The sequence below is a fragment of the Salmo salar genome, chromosome 01, assembly GCF_965601325.2.
Source record: "Salmo salar chromosome 01, fSalSal1, whole genome shotgun sequence".
Classification (NCBI taxonomy): domain Eukaryota; kingdom Metazoa; phylum Chordata; class Actinopteri; order Salmoniformes; family Salmonidae; genus Salmo; species Salmo salar.
In genome coordinates, this window is record NC_138291.1 from 93,016,168 (window position 1) to 93,042,379 (window position 26,212).

At 46.1% G+C, this 26,212-nt stretch overlaps 1 protein-coding gene across 1 annotated transcript in view; it reads right to left on the reverse strand.

Moving 5' to 3' along the window:
• Window positions 1-3,349: 3,349 nt before the first annotated feature.
• LOC106610207 (kinesin-like protein KIF19) overlaps window positions 3,350-26,212 on the reverse strand; it is a 96,949-nt gene continuing 74,086 nt past the window's right edge. The window contains exons 7-19 of the mRNA XM_014209412.3: window positions 11,449-11,595; window positions 10,818-10,940; window positions 10,320-10,476; window positions 9,944-10,118; window positions 9,509-9,707; window positions 8,874-9,144; window positions 7,348-7,463; window positions 7,077-7,240; window positions 6,714-6,819; window positions 5,794-5,917; window positions 5,074-5,468; window positions 4,721-4,889; window positions 3,350-4,504 (exon numbers count right to left, since the gene is read on the reverse strand). Coding sequence (XP_014064887.3) covers window positions 4,389-4,504; window positions 4,721-4,889; window positions 5,074-5,468; window positions 5,794-5,917; window positions 6,714-6,819; window positions 7,077-7,240; window positions 7,348-7,463; window positions 8,874-9,144; window positions 9,509-9,707; window positions 9,944-10,118; window positions 10,320-10,476; window positions 10,818-10,940; window positions 11,449-11,595 — 2,262 coding nt within the window. The 3' untranslated portion in view covers window positions 3,350-4,388. The remainder of the gene's footprint in view (window positions 4,505-4,720; window positions 4,890-5,073; window positions 5,469-5,793; window positions 5,918-6,713; window positions 6,820-7,076; window positions 7,241-7,347; window positions 7,464-8,873; window positions 9,145-9,508; window positions 9,708-9,943; window positions 10,119-10,319; window positions 10,477-10,817; window positions 10,941-11,448; window positions 11,596-26,212) is intronic.

Genomic DNA, 26,212 nt, shown 5'->3' on the forward strand with positions numbered 1-26,212 from the left:
AAGTTCAAGATGCCTCAGCAAGTCAGGCCATTGAGGTCAAGCCATGCTAAGAGATGGTGGTGTGTGTGTGTGTGTGTGTGTGTGTGTGTGTGTGTGTGTGTGTGTGTGTGTGTGTGTGTGTGTGTGTGTGTGTGTGGTGTGTGTGTGTGTGTGTGTGTGTGAGTGTGAGTGTGTGTCTGTCTGTGTCTCAGGCACAGGAAAACCTTCAAAAAACTCTAATAGGTCTCATTGTACATATATTGCATACGGAACAACAACTGATCAAAAATATAATTCTCACAATGTAAAATGTCAATTGTATTTCAAACAATTCTAAGAATGTCAAAAACATACATTGCAAATTATGGAAATAGGATTCAGTGTCAATAGGATTTTTCTACGGCTCAGGAACAGACGGACAAGCTTTCTCACTCATGACAGATCTCCAAACCCTGGAGGCCACGCCCACTAATCTGAAGAGTGTTTGTGATTTTTGTGATTGGTTGCATATGGACCAATCCCTGAAATTGTTAGGGGCACTATTTCTGTGGTTTGGCTGCTCAAACCGCAGCTCTTGATGTTTGGATTATGTAATTTGGACTGCACGTGTTTCACAATGCACTGAGCAGGAGGGACGAGAAAGAACAGAGATCGAAAAGTAATGTGTAGTTGTATAATGAAGTTAAGCAGTGAAACGTGCAGGAAAGATTTGATCATGACTTTGTTATTACGTTTCTAGGTATTTTGCTCATTCTGATTTAATGTTCAATAAAATGATTTATTTCTGTAATAAAATGATTTATTTCTGTAGCCTAAATATTTTCATTGGACAGCTAAGCTAATTGATTTTCTTTCTTTGATAAATGTCAACAAACAAAAGTTAATAGCCTACAAAGTCACGCATGTTTGTGTTGGCGTCTTTATGTGGAAACTACAGGTTAAATTGGGGAGGACGGGCTCGTAGTAATGGCTGCAGCAGAAGTAGTGGAGTGATATCGCCATTCCGTTAACCCCGTTCCAGCCATTATTATGAAACGTCCTCCCCTCAGCCGCCTCCACTAGTGGAAATACATTCCCGTTGACCCAAGACAACGGCACTATAAAACCCCTTACAATTAGCTAGTGCATGCACAAGTACACACACGACTGCTGCATGTGTTAGAACACAGCCTGCTAGTAAGCCTGCTGCCTGCCTGCCAATGTGAGGTAAACTAATCCAATCATAGCAGGTACATTCAGCACTTCCACTCTTATGAAAACAATATGCTGACATGTAATCTATACCTATGACAGCCGAATGACTCTAGGACATAGGCCCATGTTCATGTCTAGACACCTATTATGGATCACACCAGTACTGTTGAATAACTTGTTTACCTTTCAAAATAAAACTTCTCAAAAACACTTTGTGGAGTGTGTCCTGTCTACCGAGTTCCCTTTGTAGCGATGCAGTTAAGTGGTGTGCTCATGTTGTGACTGTACAGATGGATTGTTTATGGCAGCGTTTCCCAAACTCGGTCCTGGGCCCCCCCATATACTAAATAAACTAAAGTCAAAAATAAAATAAAAAGTAGCACAAAATTACATAACAATAACAAGGCTATATACAGGGGCTACCGGTACCGAGTCAATGTGAGGTGGTACAGGTTAGTCAGGGTAATTTGTACATGTAGGTAGGAGTAAAATGACTGCATAGATACAGTGCATTCAAAAAGTATTCAGACCCCTTGACTTTAAAACAATGTTGTTACATTATAGCCTTGTTCTAAAATGTTATATATATATATAAAAAATCCTCATCAACCTACACACAATATCCCATAATGACAAAGTGAAAACAGGTGTTCAGAAATGTTAGAACATTTATAAAATCTCTAAAACAGGAATAACTTATTTACATAAGTATTCAGATCCTTTGCTATGAGACTCGAAATTGAGCTCAGGTGCATCCTGCTTCTATTGCTCATCCTTGAGATGTTCCTACAACTTGATTGGAGTCCACCTCTGGTAAATTCAATTGATTGGACATGATTTAGAAAGGCACACACCTGTCTATGTAAGGTCCCACAGTTGACAGTGCATGTCAGAGCAAAAACCAGGCCATGAGGTTGAAGGAATTGTCCATAGAGCTCTGAGACAGGATTGTGTCGAGGCACAGATCTGGGGAAGGGTACCAAAACATTTCTGCAGCATTGAAGGTCCCCAAGAACACAGTGGCCTTCATTCTTAAATGGAAGAAGTTTGGAACAACCAAGATTCTTCCTAGAGCTGGCTGCCCGGCCAAACTGAATAATCGGGGAAGAAAGGCCTTTGTCAGGGAGGTGACCAAGAACCTGATGGTTACTCTGTCAGAGCTCCACAGTTCCTCTGTGGAGATGGGAGAACCTTCCAGAAGGACAACCATCTCTGCAGCACTCCACCAATCAGGCCTTTATGGTAGAGTGGCCAGACGGAAGCCACTCCTCAGTAAAAGGCACATGACAGCCTGCTTGGAGTTTGCCAAAAGGCACCAATAGACTCTCAGACCATGAGAAACAAGATTCTCTGGTCTGATGAAACCAAGATTAAACTCTTTGGCCTGAATGCCAAGCATCACGTCTGGCGGAAACCTGGCACCATCCCTACGGTGAAGCATAGTGGTGGCAGCATCATGCTGTGGAGATGTTTCTCAGCGGCAGGGACTGGGAGACAAGTCAGGATCGAGGCAAAGATGAACAGAGCAAAGTACAGAGAGATCCTTGATGAAAACCTGCTCCAGAGTGCTCAGGACCTCAGACTGGGGCGAAGAGGACAACGACCCTAAGCACACAGCCAAGACAATGCAGGAGTGGCTTTGGGTCTCTGAATGTCCTTGAGTGGCCCAGCCAGAGCCCGGACTTGAACCCAATCGAACATCTCTGGAGAGACCTGAATATAGCTGTGCAGCGCAGCTCCCAATCCAACCTGACAGAGCTTGAGAGGATCTGCAGAGAAGAATGGGAGAAAGTCCCCAAATGCAGATGTGCCAAGCTTATAGCATCATACCCAATGAACCTGTTTTTCCTTTGTGATTATGGGGTATTGTCTGTAGATTGATGAGGGGGAAAAAAACAATTTAATCAATTTTAGAATAAGGCTGTAACCTAACAAAATGTGGGAAAAGTCAAGGGGTCTGAAAACTTTCCGAAGGCACTATATATTAAACTCCCAGTAATTTATTTATTTTACGTTTCTGCATCACTGTGCCTTCTTCAGGGTGATGTCATGAATGCTTGAACCAGGTTATGTAGACAAACAGTGGAATTAGTGCAACCAATGACAATAGTGAGGGGTGTGTCATAATTATTAAGTCAATTAGAATGAATTGAGTGAAACAGTTAAAAGACAATAGTTTACAGCAAATAGAATATATTAGGCTATTGTTATCATATGGAAACATACTTATACATTGTACATACTATTAGCATCAACATTCATTATTGTTTAATTTAATTTTACATATATATTTCATTGTTTCCAATTGAATGACATTTTTGTTCCATGTAATCTTTTAGTTCAACCATAATGAATAATAAGCATCAACAACAGAGGGAACTGATAAGCTGTAGAAAGAATATATTTACTTATAAAATGTGTTCATAAAGAAGAGAGAAGAAACAACTATTATGCAGTGTGTCCACAAGGCTTTTGTAATTATTGGTATGCAGAAAAACTCTTAAGTATCACAACCGTTCATCTGCAGAACCGGAGTGTGTACAGGTCCATAGTAGTGGTTAGTGGTGGCCACTGGACGGACACTCGCAGGACCACTTGAGCAAGGAAACGAGGAGCAGAGAAAACAGTCCCAGTCTGTGTCTGAAATGGGACCCTATTCCCTATATAGTGTACTACGTTTGTCCAGGGCCAGGTCAAAAGTAGTGCACTATATAGAACTTGGGCACCATTTAAGTCACAGACAGAAGAGTAAAAGTTACAGACAGAAGATCTTTGGCGTCTGTGATGGTGAGGTCTTGGGGCATCATCCACCCTACTAGTGATCAGCACGAGGAAAAGCTAGGTCTCTGGGTTCAATGTACAGCCAGTGTGGAAGTCACAGGTCAGAGGTCACGGTCCAGAGGACATAAGGGGGCTCAAGGCCCCAGGGTTAGACTGGGCTGTGGGTCAATCAGGAGCATGAAGGTGGAGATTGGAGGTCCAGCTTTCTCCAGTCCAGTCCATCTAGTCCAGTCAACATTCTGAGGGTCAGCTGGTCAGGGTAGTGCTGGTGTTGGGAAGTCATGTGTAAGAAAACCCTGGGTCATGATCATTAGGCACCAAACTGAAGAAAACAGGAAGGGGCTAGCTGGAATAATTTTTGTTTTCCATTGCAAAAATTTTTTCCATTCTATGCCCTAATGAACATGACCCTGGAGAAGTAGGCCTTTAGGCCCTCAGTGCCTGCGGGTGCGCTGACCTCCGGTGCCCGTGGTGTAGAGCATGGGCTGGCGCAGCTGAGACACACGCTTCAGGTTGCTCAGGTGGACTGGGGAGGACACTGTGATGGGGCCTGTAAAAAGCATGAGTCAAAAACTGTATACAGAGCCCTGTTTAAGAACTGTGTGTTGATATATTTAATTAGCTACACTGTGAGGAGATATCCAAGGGCAATGAATCCAATTTGTCCTGATGGTAGTGCAGTGGGCGCCATAAGGCTTGAACCCCACCATGGCTGCATGCAGTAATATTATTTTTAATGTAGAGGTGTGGGTAAAAGGAGGCTGACCTGTTTGGTGGTTGTTGTGTGGCAGCCGGACTTTGGTGAGAGAAGGGACCCCCCTGTGCTGGGGACGTAAGAGGGGGGCCTGGGGCTGCCCGTTGATGTGGAGGTGGGGGTCTGACGTGCTGTCCAACGGTCGTGTACGCTGGGCTGCCGTTGTCTTAGACTGATACAGCTGAGCAGGGGGAGGCCAGGGGTAGTGTGTTAAGGCTGATATCCTGTAGGCTATGTACTGGAGCCACTTCATTATGTCTATGTAACTGTCAAATCGATCAATCACAGCTGCTGATGACTCCACTAACATACAGTCCCGAATCATTACATACTACTCAGGGAGCTAGATAATGAACACTACTCACTGCTTGACCTGTGACCTCGAACGAGCGGGAGCGTCTCTTCCGGCAGCGAGCCTCGAAGTCCTGCTCGCGGAGGGAGAGGTTTGGGTTCTTGGAGGCCGGCTGGCGATTACGTGGGCGTGTCCAGGTGCACTGGGAGACAGGCCCCTCCCCCGTGCTGCTGGATAAGTTTTCATCTGAGGTGTCGTGGCGGGGCTCGGGGCTGGGCTGCCGGCCGCGGAGCAGGGCCAGGCCCCTAGGGGGCGCCTCACTCAAAGACAGGCTGCTCTTGTGCTTCTTGGTGTCCAGGGGGGAGGGAGGAGGGGGCAGCCGCAGGGTGTCCACTTCCAGGGCTTTGGAGCGGCGGCGAGCAGCCTTCAATGCAATGTTGTGAACCCCTTTGAGGATCTGCTGCCTCTCTGTTGAATCAAATCAATCAAATCAAATGTATTTATAAAGCCCTTCTTACATCAGCTGATATCTCAAAGTTCTGTACAGAAACCCAGCCTAAAACCCCAAACAGCAAGCAATGCAGGTGTAGAATCAAAGGAGACATTTGACAGAGGCTCTACTATGATCTCATCTAGTACACCAACATCCTGACCTAAGATAAGATAATAAAATGTAAACCTTATTGTCCCCAATCGTCCCTGGCTATATTCTGTAATCCATGAATTTGTGGTCCGTGCAGTTCTCCCTATCCTGTATCGCTCCTGTCTGCTGTTGCCCCTGGAGGTCTCTTACCCTTTCGTGTGAGGGGGACGTCCTGGCCCGTCTCGCTGCTCTCAGGGGAGGAGTCCAGGTGACTGCTGACACTGTGGCTGAGGTGGCTGTAGTTCAGAGTTGTCTCTAGGGCCAATGGCTGCAGCTGGAGAGGACAGAAGAGAAGGGACATGTGGCATTATACTCACACTCTCATAGGGGAGTATGCAGATATGAAACCTGGTAGAAATCTAGCCCTGATATGGCTGTACCCTCCATTACTATGTTGTCTCCACAGGTGTAATGGCAGGAGCTGCATCAGGCCTAGTTGATATCCACAGTGTGGATGGTACTGTGTTCTCACCTCTCTGTTCCCCTGGCCGTTGATGTGGATGGTACTGTGTTCTCACCTCTCCGTTCCCCTGGCCGTTGATGTGGATGGTACTGTGTTCTCACCTCTCTGTTCCCCTGGCCGTTGATGTGGATGGTACTGTGTTCTCACCTCTCTGTTCCCCTGGCCGTTGATGTGGATGGTACTGTATTCTCACCTCTCTGTTCCCCTGGCCGTTGATGTGGATGGTACTGTGTTCTCACCTCTCTGTTCCCCTGGCCGTTGATGTAGATGGTACTGTGTTCTCACCTCTCTGTTCCCCTGGCCGTTGATGTGGATGGTACTGTGTTCTCACCTCTCTGTTCCCCTGGCCGTTGATGTGGATGGTACTGTGTTCTCACCTCTCTGTTCCCCTGGCCGTTGATGTGGATGGTACTGTGTTCTCACCTCTCTGTTCCCCTGGCCGTTGATGTGGATGGTACTGTGTTCTCACCTCTCTTTTCCCCTGGCCGTTGATGTGGATGGTACTGTGTTCTCACCTCTCCGTTCCCCTGGCCGTTGATGTGGATGGTACTGTGTTCTCACCTCTCTGTTCCCCTGGCCGTTGATGTGGATGGTACTGTATTCTCACCTCTCTGTTCCCCTGGCTGTTGATGTGGATGGGAGGAGGGGTCAACACAGTAGAACGTTTAATCTGTCTGGCATGGGGACTGCTCTTAAACACATGGTTGTTGTCTCTGTGAGAGGGAGAGGGAGGGAGGGAGTTAGGGAGGGAGAGAGAGAGACAGCACAAGAGAGGGAGAAAGATCGACAGAGAGAAAGATCGTCAGTTAAACTAATGTCCTTCCTAGAAAGGATAAGATGGAGGGTTTCTTCTTCCTAAACCAAACCCCACCCTCTCACTCTTTCACTCACTCTCCCATCCCCACTCTCCCACCCTCTCGCACCCTCTCACTCTCCCTCCCTCTCACTCTCCCTCCCTCCGTCCTCTTACCCTTCAGGTTCAGGTAGGATGGGTGGCAGGGTGTGTCTGCGGGTCTTGGCCTGGCCATGCCTGGTCTCCGAGCCCATGGTGCGAATGCTCTCCTGGTCTGAGTCCAAGTCCTGCAACGGGTCAAGACTTCGGCTGGGCAGAGTGATCTTGGGCAGGGAGCCCTCCTGGAGACAGCATATGGTACAGGGAGAAGGATATGTTTATATGTCGGAATTGTGTGTCTCTGTACTTGATCTCGATTTCAATCTCAATCACGTTCTCTGTTGTCTACCTTGAGTGTGCTCCCGCTGACCTTGTCCAGGGATCTGTCCAGGTTCCTCTCATCCAGCTCTCTCATGTACATCCAATACAGCTCCTGAAGGTGGGGGGGCACCAGGAGTCTGTGGTCTGCAACAACACAATACAGGTTAGAATACTATTCACACTACAACATAACATAATACAGGTTAGAATACTATTCACACTACAACACAATACAGGTTAGAATACTATTCACACTACAACACAGGTCAGAATACTATTCACACTATAACACAACACAATACAGGTCAGAATACTATTCACACTACAACATAACATAATACAGGTTAGAATACTACTCACACTACAACACAATACAGGTTAGAATACTATTCACACTACAACACAGGTTAGAATACTATTCACACTACAATACAGGTTAGAATACTATTCACACTACAACACAGGTTAGAATACTATTCACACTACAACACAGGTTAGAATACTATTCACACTACAACACAACACAATACAGGTCAGAATACTATTCACACTACAACATAACATAATACAGGTTAGAATACTACTCACACTACAACACAATACAGGTTAGAATACTATTCACACTATAACACATGTTAGAATACTATTCACACTACAACACAGGTTAGAATACTATTCACACTACAACACAGGTTAGAATACTATTCACACTACAATACAGGTTAGAATACTATTCACACTACAACACAGGTTAGAATACTATTCACACTACAATACAGGTTAGAATACTATTCACACTACAACACAGGTTAGAATACTATTCACACTACAACACAACACAATACAGGTTAGAATACTATTCACACTACAACACATGTTAGAATACTATTCACAACACAACACAATACAGGTTAAAATACTATTCACACTACAACACAACACAATACAGGTTAGAATACTATTCACACTACAACACAGGTTAGAATACTATTCACACTACAACACAACACAATCCATGTTAGAATACTATTCACATTACAACACAACACAATACAGGTTAGAATACTATTCACACTACAACACAGGTTAGAATACTATTCACACTACAACACAACACAACACAATCCATGTTAAAAATACTATTCACACTACACCACAACACAATATAGGTTAGAATACTATTCACACTACACCACAACACAATCCATGTTAGAATACTATTCACACTACACCACAACACAATCGATGTTAGAATACTATTCACATTACAACACAACACAATACAGGTTGGAATACTATTCACACTACAACACAGGTTAGAATACTATTCACACTATAACACAATACAGGTTGGAATACTATTCACACTACAACACATGTTAGAATACTATTCACACTATAACACAACACAATCCATGTTAGAATAGCTGTCATAATACAACACTAAACATACAGTACAACACCTACATAACCAATATTGAATTATTACACGTTCAATCAAGTCTGCAGTCTATAGCTAGTGTAGTAAAAAAAGAAAGCATTGTTTGGACATACCGTCAATAAACCGTCTCTGCTGCTGGATGAGCTCGTCACAGAGGTGGCGGTGCTGCTCGAAGCGCTGCACCACAAAGTTCTTCTGCCGGATCACGTTGTCTTTGAGCAGTGCGTGGGACTGCATCTCGGCATTCTCAATCTCCAGCTCGTGGACCTTACAGAGGAGGCCCAGCACCTCCCTCTGCTCTTCAGAGCTCACCCTGCAAGGGAGCAGCTCCTCCAGGCGCCTGGCCCGCTCCCGCAGCTCCACGAAGCAGCGCTCCAGCAACGCCTACAAGACAGGAGGACAAACAGCAGGCAGGGCTCCATAGGAATCCTCACCATAGTATTTAAATATTTTTTCTAAATTGATTTAACCTTTATTTAACTAAGCAAGTCAGTTAAGAACAAATTCTTATTTACAATGACGGCCTCATCATGCTACACGTCGGCCTATTGTACAAATGGAAACCATGTGCTTGGTATCGTTCCATTCAGTCCAATCCAGCCATGAGCCCGTCCTCCAATATCTCCTACCACCAGCCACCCAGTACTGTACAACAAGGCTATCAATGCCTAGTTTAAGCTAGGTGGCCTAAACTGTGTGATTCTGTAGCCCCCCCTAAAGGTGACAGCAAGGGACTACAGTAACCTACCTTCTGTTCGCGTATCTTGTTCTGTTCAGCAATGAGAGTGACCACGTTCTCTCTGGCCATGGCTACTTCCTGGGTCTCAGTGCTGTCTGGGGGAGACTCAGGGCAGTCAGAATCCTTCTCACTCTCCTCCTTACTGAAGCTCTCCTTCCTCCTGTCCGCTCGCCACTTCCTGCGACGACGACTCCGCTCCTGCTCCCAACTACAGGACGAACAACAATGCACGGAATTGTGAGCAGCTGTTTAGACATTTCTGTTAACTATCACAGTCATTAAACTGCTACAGCTAGAGGCTATAGGTGTAGCGGGAGTGCTATGAGATTATTGTAGGTCCCAAATGGCACCCTATTCCCTATATAGAGCCCTAAGGGCTCTGGTCATAAGTAGTGCACTGTACAGGGAACAGAGTGCCATTTGGGACAGTCCTAAGACACATACTCTGCGATGGTGAGCAGGTGTTTGGAGGTGTCCATCTGGATCTCCATGTTGCTGTTGTCCAGCTCCATCAGGCTCCTCCTGATCTCCATCTGACTCCTGAAGGCCTCTAGGAGCTGCTCCCTCAGCTGGTCCATCTCTGCTCGGCTTGCCTGCGTGCTGTGGGCCTGCACCTCCGCTACATTGGTGGCAGGAGAGGAGAGTGTTATTGTCAGACAGACAGACAGACAGACAGACAGACAGACAGACAGACAGACAGACAGACAGACAGACAGACAGACAGACAGACAGACAGACAGACAGACAGACAGACAGACAGACAGACAGACAGACAGACACTGTGAAGGAGCTATGAGAGAGGTCAAGGTAAGGTCATTACCCTGGACATGGCGGATGTCAGCTCGGTCAGAGTTGAGCTGACGTCCAGCCTGATCGGCGATCTTCTTCTTGAGCCGCTGGATCTCGCTGCGCAGGTCAGAGATGATGTTGGTGTACTGAGCGATGTGGTAGGACACGTTCAGCAGGTTCCTCTTCACCTGGAGAGAAAGAACTGTCTTATAACACTGTAATAACATGATGTGGTAGAAAACATTCAGCAAGAAGGAACCCAGCTGACAAACTATTGAGCCAAATATTGACAGTGTTGTTATAACTGTTATACTGCAGAGATAACGGAATCTTTTAAGTTGATCTCGGGGGTCTTGGGTGGGTTACTGTAAAGCACTTTGTGATAACTGTGTTTATGTAAAAGGCTTTTTAAATTACATTTGATTGGTTGATTGATTTGAAAATGGATTGATTTGAAAATGCTTGTCCCACACCTCAGTTGTCCCACACCTCAGCGAAGGAGGGAAATGTTGTGTTGTGTATTACTCACCCGTGTGCGGATACTTTTGGCACGGTCAGCGTAGCTCAGCGTGTTGCGAGACTCCTCGAAGGCCAGGGAGGCGGGGCTAATGTGGGCTATCATCACTGTGCGACTGTTGCCTCCCAACGAGTCCTGTCAATCAAACACATCAGAACAGGAAGTGAATGAATGCAAGTGGCATGCAAAATAATTCTTCTGAATGATGCAAAAGGACAACAAAAAGTACTGTACTGTATTGTTTTGTGTGGTGTGGCATGATGTGGTGTGATGTGATATGGTGTGGTATGGTGTGCTATGGTGTGGTCATTCATGATGAATGTTGTGTGGTATGGTGTGGTGGTAGTATAGTGTATTGTAATCATACAGCACGTCTTAGATGGGAAAGGGGGAAACCTAGTCAGTTGTACAACTGAATGCATTCAACTGAAATGTGTCTTCCGCATTTAACCCAACCCCTCTAAATCAGAGCAGTGTGGGGGGCTGCCATAATCGACATCCACGTCTTCGGCGCCCGGGGAACAGTGAGTTAAGTGTCTTGCTCAGGGGCAGAACAACACATTTTTACCTTGTCAGCACGGGGATTCGATCCAGAAACCTTTCGGTTACTGGCTCAACGCTCCAACCACTATGGGTACTGTACCTTCAGCAAGCGCGTCAGCTTGCTGTCCCTGTAGTTGACATATTTGTTACCATGTTTCTCACTCAGGGCGTTGATGCAGTTACCCAGAGCCAGGAGGGAGCGGTTGATGTGGGCCCCTTCTTTTAACCTTTGACCTCTGTTCTGTGTCTGGGAGAGAGAGAGAGGGAGCAGGTTTACTATCTGGTCTCATGTTTTTATTTTTTTATTTAACCTTTATTTAACTAGGCAAGTCAGTTAAGAACAAATTCTTATTTACAATGACGGCCTACCGGGGAACAGTGGGTTAACTGCCTTATTCAGGGGCAGAACAACAGATTTTTACCTTGTCAGCTCGAAAATTCAATCTAGCAACCTTTCGGCTCCTGGCCCATCGCTCTAACCACTATGCTACCTGCCGCCCCACATGTTCCAGAGCATACATTTTCCTGATCACCGACTAAGCAGACTGACTGATCAACAATTAATAGAGTGGTTATTTAGGATGCAAGGTGATTTGTAGATCAGTCAGTCTGTCTACAATGTAGTAGACCGCCATTGTCTCGGTTTGATGAGTTCCAGCCCAGGACAGATACTGCCTATGTTAACCAGCAGAGGGGGCTCTAACCCTCCTTTTCTTTCCTCTGTCTGCAGTTACATTGGAAGAGATGCAAGTAAAACATCACACAGCTTTTTATAACCGCTTATGAGTTACTATGAACGCTGTCAAAGTCATAACACATCATACATGTATTATAATGCATTATAAAGGACGTTATTACATATGTACTTTATAGAAAGTGTTACCAGCCTTGGACCAAAACACATCTCACTGACAGAAAGCATCCCTTCAAAAGAGGTAGTGGAACCCCTTCTGTTCTCCTATATCTAAAGAGACCGGTGGCCTATAGGCTATGTTATACATCTATAGAAGAGCCTAGCTGGTTAACCTTTCTAAAAATGTCCATGGTAAATAAGTGTTCTCTCTATTTAGGCATGATTGCATGTTTTTGTTATGGCTGTGTACCAAATGGCACCGTATTCCCTGTATAGTACACTACTTTTGACCATCCTATTATATGGGAAATTGGGTGCTATTTGGGACACATGCCATTGTGTATATGAGGTCTGGCTGGTTTAATATGAATGCTAATCTAACAACATTCATCAAATCTAACTGCCTGTAGCTCAGGCCCTGAAGCAAGGATATGCATATTCTTGATACCATTTGAAAGGAAATACTTGGACATTTGTGGAAATGTGAAAGGAATGTAGGAAAATATAACACATTAGATCTGGTAAAAGATAATACAACGAAAAAAGAAGAAAAAAAACATTTTTATTTGTACCATCATCTTTGAAATGCAAGAGAAAGGCCATAATGTATTATTCCAGCCCAGGTGCAATTTAGATGTTGGCCACTAGATAGCAACAGTGTATGTGCAAAGTTCTATACTGATCCAATGAACCATTGCATTTCTGTTCAACATTTTGTATCAAGACTGCCCAAATGCGCCTGATTTGTTCATTAATAACTTTTCAAGTTCAAAACTCAAACAATAGCATGGTATTATTTCACTGTAATAGCTACTGTAAATTGGAAAGTGCAGTTAGATTAACAAGAATTTCAGATTTCTGCCCATATCAGATATGTCTATGTCCTGAGAATTTTTTGTGTTACTTACAACCTCATGCTAATCGCATTAGCCTACGTTAGCTCAACCGTCCTGTGGGGGACCCACAGATCCTGAATAAGTTTTTAAGCACTTTGCCTAGAGTAGAATGACTACAGGTAACCACAGCAACTAATATGAGAAGCAAACACCTATTATGAAGCCTTCAGAGTTCACAGGAGAAATTGTAAGTATACCAAATGTGAAAAGAACAGCAACGTTTTATTTTTTTAAATTAGGCAAGTCAGTTAAGAACAAATTCTTATTTTCAATGACAGCCTAGGAACAGTGGGATAACTGCATTGTTCAGGGGCAGAATAACAGATTTTGTACCTTGTCAGCTCGGGGATTCGATCTCTCAACCTTTCGGTTACTAGTCTAACGCTCTAACCACTAGGCTACGCTGCCTCCCCAACGTTGGATAACTTTAGTACAGGCCCTATGTTCATCCAGGAACCAAGAGGATAACTTTAGTACAGGCCCTATTATCCTCCAGGAACCAAGAAGATAACTTTCGTACAGGCCCTATGTTCCTCCAGGAACAAACATTTTAGTCATTTAGCAGACACTCTTATCCAGAGCTACTTACAGTAGTGAATGCATACATTTCATACAGGTTTTTGTATCCGTACTGGTCCCCCGTGGAAATCGAACCCACAACCCTGGCGTTGCAAACACCATGCTCTACCAAATGAGCCACACGGGACCCCAAGAGGATAACTTTAGTACAGGCCCTATGTCCCTCCAGGAACCAAGAGCATTAAGTGGTTTAAGGTTTATAGTAAATACTGTTGTGTCATATATTGTCACAAACATCCCAAACTAGTTCACAAAAGACATTAGCTTCATCCCAAATGGCATCCTATTTCCTATATAGAGCACTACTTTTGACCCATAGATCAAAAGTAGTGCACTATAGGGAATAGGGTGCCATTTGGGATGCAGACATTCTGTTGCCAGTATCGGAGTCACTCCAACTGTAATCTGTTCAACAAAAGTAACCAGCACCATAAAACGGTGCTATAGATGTCACGGTAAAGTCACAGCACCATATCAACATCCCCCTCAGAGAGAGAGACACGGCTTAATGTGAGCTCTCACATTTTCAACACGTTTTTTACAAAAGGATAGATTTGGAGTTAGATAAACTTGGATTTTTCGGCAGGTACATATGCAGGATGCTACACTCCACAGCATGGCCTTCACTCCAGATCAAAACTACAAACCTACAACCTAATTTTGACCAAAATTAACTGGAGAGATTACTGCTTCCAAGGTTTTATTTTTCCAAGCTATACGGAGGGTGCTCTAACCAACAAACAGCAGGGACCTGAGGACACCATTCCAACCTGGAACTGAGCCAGATACAAATTCAATTAGCACTAAGGTGTGAAGTAAAAGGCCTTTGGGCCCAACAAGTGTCAGGAGTCTTTGAAGCACCATCTGAAGCCCCCTCCTGCTGTTCAAAGACCATACACTGGCATTTTCTACAAGAAATCTGCCTCCAGAAATAAAAGCTTCTCCCAAGTGGGTATGACACCTACTCCCATTGCCTGCTGCACTGCTGCTTGGTTCCACCTGGCGATGTGTTCACCGTCTGCCCTGGCCTGTCTCCTCCTGTCTGGTACAGGTACCTCCACCACACTCACCCCTCTCTCCTGAGCTTTCGCTCGCCTCCAGCACACACACACTGTTGGGGCGAGTGAATCTGAACTTACAATGGCTAGCCCCAAGTCGTTATATATATATTTTGTAAATCTTGTGCATTTTGCTATTTTGCTATTTGCCTCATGACTCCTGCATACTTTGTTGACTACAAACTTTCTTTACCCAGCCGTGGGACAGACTGTTTGTTCCCACACTCGCGACACGGACTCTCTATTGGTTACACAGACTTTTGGCCTCCCATCCTATTCTAACCACCTCTTGCCGGCTTTATATTCATGTTACCTGATGAAATTGCTGTACAATATGATCTTGTTGTCATCTGATGCATATTCAGATGTCATAAATCAGCACTGCAGAGCTTTCCCTGTACTTGTATTACTGTTGATGATATCTGGAAATGTGTGTGTACACCCTGGCCCATCTACAGTTGCTAGCCCCAATTCTGATTTGTGCTCTGATATCTGCTTAACTGATTTCGGCTCTCGTAAAAGCCTGGGTTCTGCACATTAACAATGGAAGCTTATTACCTAAAATGGATCAATTGAAAGTGTGGGTTCACAGCTCCAATACAGATGTGTTGGTCATTACTGAGACATGGTTAAGAAAGAGTGTTTTGAATACTGATGTTAACCTTTCTGGTTATAACCTTTTTCGGCAAGACTGATCTTCCAAAGGTGGTGGATTGGCAATCTTTACCAAGGATCACCTTCAGTGCTCGGTTGTCTCCACCAAGTCTGTCCCCAAACAATTTGATTTGCTGGTTTTAAGCATTAAACTTTCAAATAGCTCTTTGTTGACTGTTGCTGGGTGCTATTGTCCTCCGTCAGCACCGGCCTGTACCCTACCTGCCCTAAGCTCTCTCCTGGCCCCTACACTAAGTCTGAATTTGTCCTGCTAGGTGACCTAAACTGGGACATGCTTAAACCACCTGACCAAGTACTAAAGCAATGGGACTCCCTAAATCTTTCTCAGATTATCACCAATCCCACAAGGTATGACTCCAAACACCCAGAAAAGGCTACTCTCCTCGATGTTATCCTCACAAATAATCCTGATAGGTATCAGTCTGGTATTTTCTGTAATGATCTTAGTGATCACTGTTTTACAGCTTGTGTTCGTAGTGGCTGCCTAGTGAAATGACCTGTCCTGAATTCACATAGACGCTTGCTAAAAAACGTTAAATTAGCAAGCCTTCCTTCATGAACTGGCCTCTGTAAAATGGTATAGAATCAGCTTGATCCCCTCTGTCAAAGACGCTTGGACCTTCTTTTTTAATATTTTCAGTGGTGTTGTTAACAAACACCCCCCCATGAAGAAAATTATAATTAAAAACAGGTTCAGCCCCTGTGTCACGATTACCAGGATCAGTTGAGAGGCAGAGTCAGGTGCAGGAGACAGAGGTCCGGAGTAATAGTGGGTTTTAATAGAAAATCCGGGAACAACACAAGAAGCCGAAAGGCACAGGGCGCACATAAATTCAACTCGGGAAAACACGTTCCCAAAACAAAAGACGCACGGGGCGCAGCCCGGTAAATATAATTAGCAACGAGCGCAGCACTCACTCACAACTGTCCAGAGTTGACATAAAACAATCCCGCACGAAATCCTGAACTGAAAAGACACACTAAATAACCTAACTAATGACAGACAAGAAACAGGTGCGGATCAGACAGACAAAACCAAAAGACACAGAAACATAGATCGGTGGCAGCTAGTAGGCCGGCGACGACGACCGCCGAGCGCCGCCCGACCGAGAAGGGGCGCCACCTTCTGTGGATACTGTGACAGTACCCCTCCCCTGACGCGCGGCTGCCGACGCCAGCCTCGGGGACGAACCGGAGGGCGAGGCGCCGGTCGATCCGGGCGGAGATGGTGGAATTCATGCAGCACAGCTGGATCCAGAACGTCCACCGCCGGAACCCAGCACCTCTCCTCCGGACCATACCCCTCCCAGTCCACGAGGTACTGCAGGCCCCCTACCCGACGTCGGGAGTCCAGGATGGCCCGGACTGTGTACGCCGGGGCCCCCCCGATGTCCAGGGGGGGCGGAGGGACCTCCCACACCTCAGCGTCCTGCGGCGTACCAGCTACCACCGGCCTGAGGAGAGACAAATGAAAGGAGGGATTAATGCGGTAATATGTAGGAAGTTGTAACCTATAACACACCTCGTTTATTCTCCTCAGGACTTTGAACGGCCGCACAAATCGCGGACCCAGCTTCCGGCAGGGCAGGCGGAGGGGCAGGTTCCGGGTCGAGAGCCAGACTCTGTCCCCCGGGTTAAACACGGGGGCCTCACTGCGGTGGCGGTCAGCGCTCTCCTTGTGTCATTCTCCAGCCCTCTTTAGACACTCCTGGACAGCATTCCAGGTCTCCTTTGAGCGCTGGACCCATTCCTCCACCACAGGAGCCTCTGTCTGGCTCTGTTGCCATGGCACCAGGACCGGCTGATAACCTAACACAACCTGGAAGGGTGACAGGTTAGTAGAGGAGTGGCGCTGAGAGTTCTGGGCCATCTCGGCCCATGGCACGAACCGCGCCCACTCCCCTGGCCGGTCCTGGCAATACGACCGCAGAAACCTGCCTACATCCTGGTTAATGCGCTCTGACTGCCCATTACTCTCAGGGTGGAAACCCGAGGTCAGGCTGACTGAGACCCCCAGCCTCTCCATAAACGACCTCCACACCCTGGACGTGAACTGGGGACCTCGATCAGATACGATGTCCTCGGGCACCCCGTAGTGCCGGAAGACATGGGTGAATAGGGCCTCCGCGGTCTGTAGGGCCGTAGGAAGACCGGGCAAAGGGAGCAGACGGCAGGACTTCGAGAACCGATCCACAACGACCAGGATCGTGATGTTCCCCTGAGACGGCGGGAGATCCTTGAGGAAATCCACCGAGAGGTGAGACCAAGGTCGTTGTGGAACGGGGAGGGGCTGTAGTTTCCCTCGCGGCAGGTGCCTAGGAGCATTGCACTGGGCGCACACCGAACAGGAAGAGACATAATGACGAACATCCTCAAACAAGGTGGGCCACCAGTACCTCCCCTTCAGGCCCCGCACTGTCCGTTCCACCCCAGGATGACCCGAGGAGGGTAGAGTGTGGGACCATCGGATCAGGCGATCGCAAACACCAAGCGGAACGTATTTCAGACCCACGGGACATTGAGGTGGAGTGGGTTCTGACTGGCCCGCCCGCTCGATGTCCGCATCCACCTCCCATACCACCGGTGCCACCAGACAGGAGGCGGGGAGTATGGGAGTAGGATCAATGGTCCGCTCCTCGGTGTCGTAGAGACGCGACAGTGCGTCAGCCTTCCGGTTCCGGGAACCTGGAATGTACGAGAGGGTAAATTGAAACCTCGTAAAGAACATGGCCCACCTGGCTTGACGAGGATTAAGTCTCCTCGCTGCCCGGATATACTCCAGATTACGGTGGTCGGTCCAGATGAGAAAAGGGTGACGTGCCCCCTCAAGCCAATGTTTCCACACTGTCAAAGCCTTGACCACGGCTAACAGCTCCCGGTCCCCCACATCATAGTTGCGCTCCGCCGGGCTCAGCTTCTTAGAAAAGAATGCACAGGGGCGGAGCTTCGGAGGAGCGCCCGAACGCTGCGACAGCACTGCTCCTACCCCAGCCTCGGACGCGTCCACCTCCACTATGAATGGCAAAGAGGGGTCCGGATGTGCCAGCACAGGAGCGTTGGTAAATAGAACCTTCTGACGATGGAAGGCTCTGTCCGCCTCTGCCGACCACCGTAGCCACACCGGACACCCTTCATCAGGGAGGTAATGGGAGCCGCCACCTGGCCAAAACCCCGGATAAACCTCCGGTAATAATTGGCGAACCCCAAGAACCGCTGCACCTCCTTCACAGTGGTTGGGGTTGGCCAATTACGCACTGCCGTAACGCGGTCACATTCCATCACCACCCCCGAGGTGGAAATGCGATATCCCAGAAAAGAGACGGTTCGTTTGGAGAACTCACATTTCTCAGCCTTGACGTATAGGTTATGCTCCAGCAGCCGCCCAAGCACTTTACGCACCAGAGACACATGCTCGGCGTGTGTGGTGGAGTAGATCAGGATGTCATCGATGTACACCACCACACCCTGCCCGAGCATGTCCCTAACCTGTTGGGTCTAGGGGGCAGCATTTGCACGTCTGGATAAAAAAAATGTACCCGATTTAATCTGGTTACTAATCCTACCCAGTAACTAGAATATGCATATACTTATTATATATGGATAGAAAACACTCTAAAGTTTCCAAAACTGTTTGAATGGTGTCTGTGAGTATAACAGAACTCATTTGGCAGGCAAAACCCTGAGACATTTTCTGACAGGAAGTGGATACCTGATGTGTTGTATTGACTTTAAACCTATCCCATTGAAAAACACAGGGGTTTAGGAATATTTTGGCACTTCCTATTGCTTCCACTAGATGTCACCAGCCTTTACAAAGTGTTTTGAGTCTTCTGGAGGGAGATCTGTCCGAACAAGAGCCATGGAACGGTGATGTCCCATTAGACACCTGGCGCGCTACTTCATGTTGGGTACCCTCGTTCCAATACGTTATAAAAGACTATGCATTCGTCCACCTTGAATATTATTCATGTTCTGGTTAAAAAATGCCCTAATGATTTATGCTATACAACGTTTGACATGTTTGAACGAACGGAAATATATTTTTTCCCCTCGTTCATGACGAGAAGTCCGGCTGGCTTACATCATGTGCTAACGAGACGGAGATTTTTGGACATAAATGATGAGCTTTTTTGAACAAAACTACATTCGTTATGGACCTGTGATACCTGGAAGTGACATCTGATGAAGAGAATCAAAGGTAATGGATTATTTACATAGTATTTTCGATTTTAGATCTCCCCAACATGACGTCTAGTCTGTATCGCAACGCGTATTTTTCTGGGCACAGTGCTCAGATTATTGCAAAGTGTGATTTCCCAGTAAGGTTATTTTTAAATCTGGCAAGTTGATTGCGTTCAAAAGATGTAAATCTATAATTCTTTAAATGACAATATAATATTTTACCAATGTTTTCTAATTTTAATTATTTAATTTGTGACGCTGACTTGACTGCCGGTTATTGGAGGGAAACGATTTCCTCAACATCAATGCCATAGTAAAACGCTGTTTTTGTATATAAATATGAACTTGATAGAACTAAAAATGCATGCATTGTCTAACATAATGTCCTAGGAGTGTCATCTGATGGAGATTGTAAAAGGTTAGTGTATCATTTTAGCTGGTTTTATGGTTTTGGTGACCCTGTCTTTGACTTGACAAAACATTACACACAACTCTTGTAAATGTACTGTCCTAACATACTCTAAATTTATGCTTTCGCCGTAAAACCTTTTTGAAATCGTAAAACGTGGTTAGATTAAGGAGATGTTTATCTTTCAAATGGTGTAACATAGTTGTATTTTTGAAAAATTTGAATTTTGACATTTATTTGGATTCAAATTTGCCGCTCTTGAAATGCACCTGCTGTTGATGGAGTGCACCACGGGTGGCACGCTAGCGTCCCACCTAGCCCCAAGAGGCTAAGGACCTCGTCCACAAAGGATTGGAAGACGGCGGGAGCATTTTTTAACCCACACGGCATGACGAGGTACTCATAATGGCCCGATGTGGTACTAAATGCGGTTTTCCACTCGTCTCCATCTCGGATACGCACCAGGTTATACGCGCTCCTGAGATCTAATTTTGTGAAGAAGCGCGCCCCGTGAAATGACTCCACTGCCGTAGCAATGAGAGGTAGCGGGTAACTGAAACCCACTGTGATAGCATTTAGACCTCTATAGTCAATGCACGGGCGCAGACCTCCCTCCTTCTTCTTCACAAAAAAGAAGCTTGAGGAGACGGGTGACTTAGATGGCCGAATGCATCCCTGTCTCAAGGACTCAGCGACGTATGTCTCCATAGCCGCTGTCTCCTCTTGAGACAGAGGATACACGTGACGCCTAGGAAGGGCCGCGTCGGCCTGGAGGTTTATCGCACAATCCCCTCGTCGATGGGGGGGTAATTGAGTTGCCTTCGTCTTACTGAAGGCGATAGCCAAATCGGCATATTCTGAGGGAATGCGCACGGTGGAGACTTGGTCTGGACTTTCCACCGTGGTTGCACCGATGGAAACTCCTATGCACCTACCTGAGGACTCCCTCGACCACCCCTTAACCTCTATGGGCTATGTGGGACGCAAGCGTCCCACCCCTGGTACACCCTATCAACAACAGGTGAAATATCAAGAGCGCCAAATTTGAAAACAATTAAATGTCATAATTCAAATTTCTCAAACATACAACTATCTTACACCCTTTGAAAGATAAACATCTCCTTAATCTAACCACGTTGTCCGATTTCAAAAAGGCTTTACGGCGAAAGCATAAAGTTAGATTATGTTAGGAGAGTACATTGACAATAGCTGTGTGTAATGTTTTGTCAATTCAAAGACAGGCGTCACCAAAAGCAGAAAACCAGCTAAAATTATGCACTAACCTTTGACAATCTCCATCAGATGACACTCCTAGGACATTATGTTAGACAATACATGCATTTTTTGTTCTATCAAGTTCATATTTATATCCAAAAACAGCGTTTTAATATGGCGTCGATGTTGAGGAAATCGTTTCCCTCCAATAACCGCCAGTCAATCAGGACAACAAATTAAATAATTACTATTCGAAAACATTGGTAAAATATTATATTGTCATTCAAAGAATTAAAGATTTACATCTCTTGAACGCAACCGGATTGCCAGATTTAAAAATAACCTTACTGGGAAATCACACTTTGCAATAATCTGAGCACTGCGCCCAGAAAAATACGCTTTGCGATACAGACTAACCGCCATGTTGGAGAGATCTAAAATCGAAAATACTATGTAAATAATCCATTACCTTTGATTCTCTTCATCAGATGTCACTTCCAGGAATCCCAGGTCCATAACAAATGTAGTTTTGTTCGAAAAAGCTCATAATTTATGTCCAAAAAGCTCCGTGTTGTTAGCACATGATCTATGCCCGCCGGACTTGTCTTCATAAACGAGGGGGGAAAAAATATTTACGTTCGTTCAAACATGTCAAACGTTGTATAGCATAAATCATTAGTGCCTTTTTTAACCAGAACATGAATAATATTCAACGCGGATGATTGCATTCTCTTTTAAAACGTATTGGAACGAGAGTACCCAACATGAACTCGCGCGCCAGAGTCTAATCGGCCACCACCGTTCCAAGGCTCTTGTTCAGTCAGATCTCACAGTATAAGACTCAAAACACTTTGTAAAGACTGGTGACATCTAGTGGAAGCCACAGGAAGTGCTCAAAGATTAATAAGCCCCTGTGTGTTTCAATGGCATAGGCTTAAAGGTAATTCAACACATCAGGTATCCACTTCCTGTCAGAATTTGTCTCAGGGGTTTGACTGCCATATGAGTTCTGTTATACTTACAGACACCATTCAAACAGTTTTAGAAAATTCAGAGTGTTTTCTATCCAAACCTGAACAATAATATGCATATTCATAGCTTCTGAGTTGGTGTAGGAGGCAGTTAAAAATGGGCACATATTTTTTTCAAAATTCTCAATACTGCCCCCTAGCCCCAACAGGTTTAAGAGCCCTCTGCCTCCACGAAATCTGAGGGTTGTGAGTGGCTAGCCAGGGGATTCCCAGTACCACCGGAAACGCCGGGGAGTCAATGAGGAATAAGCTGATACGTTCCTCATGGCCCCCCCACGTCAGCATAACCAGTGGCACAGTGACCTCCCCCACTTGGCTGGACCCTAGCGGTCGGCTATCTAGGGCGTGCACAGGGAAGGGGTGGTCCAGCTGAACCAGGGGAATCCCTAACTTCTTAGCTAACCCACGGTCCATAAAACTCCCAGCTGCACCTGAATCGACTAGTGCCTTATACTGGAAGTGAGGGGAAAAAATCAGGAAAACAAACTGAGGTGTACATGTGGTCGACAGGGGGCTCTGGGTGTGGCTGGTGCTGACTCACCTGGGGGGTCGATGTAGTGCTCTGCCTACCCTGCGACCTCCCGGCTGGACCACTCCAGCACCGGTCCACAGTGTGTCCTCTGCACCCACAGTGGGTGCAGGAGAGGCCCCCCCCTCCGGTCCTCCTCGACGCAGCTCCCCCTATCTCCATGGGCTGTGGAGCAGGAGGGCTGGGAGGTGGAACGAACAGGCCCTGACTTGAACGTCCCCGGGCAGCCAGTAGGTTGTCCAGTCTGATGGACAAATCCACCAGCTGGTCTAGGGTGGTGGTGTTGTCCCAACAAGCCAGCTCCCGGCGTACGTCCTCACGAAGACTGCACCTATAGTGATCTATCAGGGCCCGCTCATTCCACCCCGATCCAGCGGCGAGAGTCCGGAATTCCAGGGCGAAATCCTGAGCGCTCCTCGTCTCCTGTCTCAAGTGGAATAGCCGCTCACTCTGGGTAGTCGCCCCGAGCCGAGTCTGGGCCATCCCAGACCGCGTTGGCCCATTCCAGGGCTCGACCCGTGAGACACGAGACGAGGACGCTCACTTTCTCTTCGTCAGAGGGAGGGGGTCGGACGGTCGCCAGGTACAGTTCTAACTGAAGCAAAAACCCCTTACACCCAGCGGCCGTCCCATCGAATTCCCTGGGAGGTGTAATTCGGATACCGCCGGAGCCCGCTTCAGTGTGTGTTGGTGGGGGCGCAGGATGAGGACCCGGAGCTGGTCTGGCTGGGGAAGCACCTCTCTCCCAGCTCCCCAACCGGGCTAACACCTGGTCCATGGCCGAGCCCAGGCGGTAGAGAAGGCTGGCGTGTTGCGACACCTGCTCAGCCACGGACGGCGCTTCTGCTCCTGCTGACTCCATCGGTGGTGCGGGATTCTGTCACGATTACCAGGATCAGTAGAGAGGCAGAGTCAGGTGCAGGAGGCAGAGGTCCGGAGTAATAGTGGGTGTTAATAGAAAATCTGGGAACAACACAAGAAGCCGAAAGGCACAGGGCGCACATAAATTCAACTCGGGAAAACACGTTCCCAAAACAAAAGACGCACGGGGCGCAGCCCGGTAAATATAATTAGCAACAAGCGCAGCACTCACTCACAACTGTCCAGAGTTGACATAAAACAATCCCGCATGACATCCTGAACTGAAAAGACACACTAAATAACCTAACTAATGACAGACAAGAAACAGGTGCGGATCAGACCGACAAAACCAAAAGACACAGAAACATAGATCGGTGGCAGCTAGTAGGCCGGCGACGACGACCGCCGAGCGCCGCCCGACCGAGGAGGGGCGCCACCTTCTGTGGATACTGTGACACCCTGGTTCAAACATGATCTTGCAGTGTTACTCCACCTCAAGAATTGCATTTGGCGAAAGGCTCGGCACACGCATACGCAAGCTGACTGGCTATCGTTCAGGCAAATGAGAAATAAGCGCACTCAGGCTATCCGGAAGGCCAAAGTTAGTTACTTTAAGTAGCAGTTCTCTCTCTGTGGGTCTAACCCCAAGAAGTTCTGGAAAACGGTTAATGACCTGGAGAATAAACCCTCCTCCTCACAGCTGCCCATGTCCCTTAATATTGATGGTGTCATGACGTTGGCCTCTTTGAGTACAGGGAGGACAGTTGACCCCCTCCCCCCTTGCACCATCCCCCAACCTACCTTCCCCCACCCAGTCCCTGTGTGAAGGAGTTGTAAAAACTCTAAGAGGAGAATCTCTTGCCACATGGCCCATAGAGAGACACAGGAAATTCTTCCAACTCACAGAATTGGGGAGCCAAGCGACATTTGTGTTCTGGAGAAGGTATGGAAGATTGGTGAAGAATCCAGCTACGAACTGGTCCGCTTGGTACAATTTTGTGATACTCATAAGAGACAATATAGCCATATTACCATAAAACGGTTTATATAATAGCCTCAGCCTTGAGACTTGCATCCACATGGTTGTATAAAATGTATTAATAAGGATAAAGCTATTTGTAATACATTAAGATGCTATGTACTGATGTTAATGTGATAGAATTGTATTTTTGTACCAAGCTTAACTCAGTCATCGGCACGCCCCCAGGGACACAGACAGGACCAGGCGTCATGTGACAAGCTGTTCTATGTCACTATAAAACTATACCCTGATTTACATTTCTCCAGACCCGGCCTCCACTCCATTGCGAGCTGGCCAATAGGTTTGACCATCCAAGTACTCTACTGAAAGTGAACTATACCACGTGGTTAACTTTTAGACTATTGATACCGACAGAATAAGAACAAGTCTTTGATATTAATTATTAGTCTGCAGCTAAGTAAATTATATCATTGAACGCGAAGACCAACGAAACATCCATTCTATGACGACATTAATGAATGTCGCTTTGAAAGATCCATTCTAACCGAGAGAGAGAGAGAGAGAGAGAGAGAGAGAGAACTCTCCAACCGAACGACGCTTCAACAAGGATCCCGACGACACACTGAGCGTAAATATATATTGATTGCAATTGTTCCCAAATGAGTGAGCGTTCATGTGCAATTGATTAGCATGTCAATTGTTAATATTAATGAACTCTGTAGGGTCTTCTCAGCTGCCCTTTATGACCCATTGTTCGACAAGACACCAGCCATGCCTGTTTAGACCACTAGGGCACATTACTCTACCAATTCTTTGTGATGATAATTACTGTTTGTATACTTCATGTGAATTACTTAGTTTAGTAAATAAATGATTTTAAGACAATTGATGTATGGATGATTTTAGTAAAGACTGGGTTCGTGCAGATACAACAATTTACGACGTTTGGAATGAGACTGGACGCGAGGTAAAATACACCATTTAAACCAGAAGATAATCGGCCTATACTATAATAGAATATAATATATAATGTTATAATATAGGAAAGTTATATTAGGAAAATTATAACTTTGTAATCTGAATATTTTCCTTGGTGCCCCGATCTCCTAGTTAATTACAATTAAACGATGAATCAGTTTAATCGCGTGATAATAATTACAGGGAGTTAATTGATAAACATGTCTTCAGTTTAATGGTACCCCAAAGACACGACAATGGTGTGGTTGTTACTGACAAGAAGCACATGGCTGAGCTCTTTAATCACCACTTCATTAAGTCAGGATTCCTATTTGACTCAGCCATACCTCCTTGCCAGTCCAACATTTCCTCATCTCCCACCCCTTCTAAAGCGACTATCCCTGATGCTTACTACCTCTGAGGGTTTAGAGCTTGAGGTAGTCACCTCATACAAGTACTTGGGAGTATGGCTAGACAGTGCACTGTTCTTCTCTCAGTACATATCAAAGCTGCAAGCTAAAGTTAAATCTAGACTTGGTTTCCTCTATCGTAATCGCTCCTCTTTCACCCCAGCTGCCAAACTAACCCTGATTCAGATGACCATCCTACCCGTGCTCGATTACGGAGACATAATTTA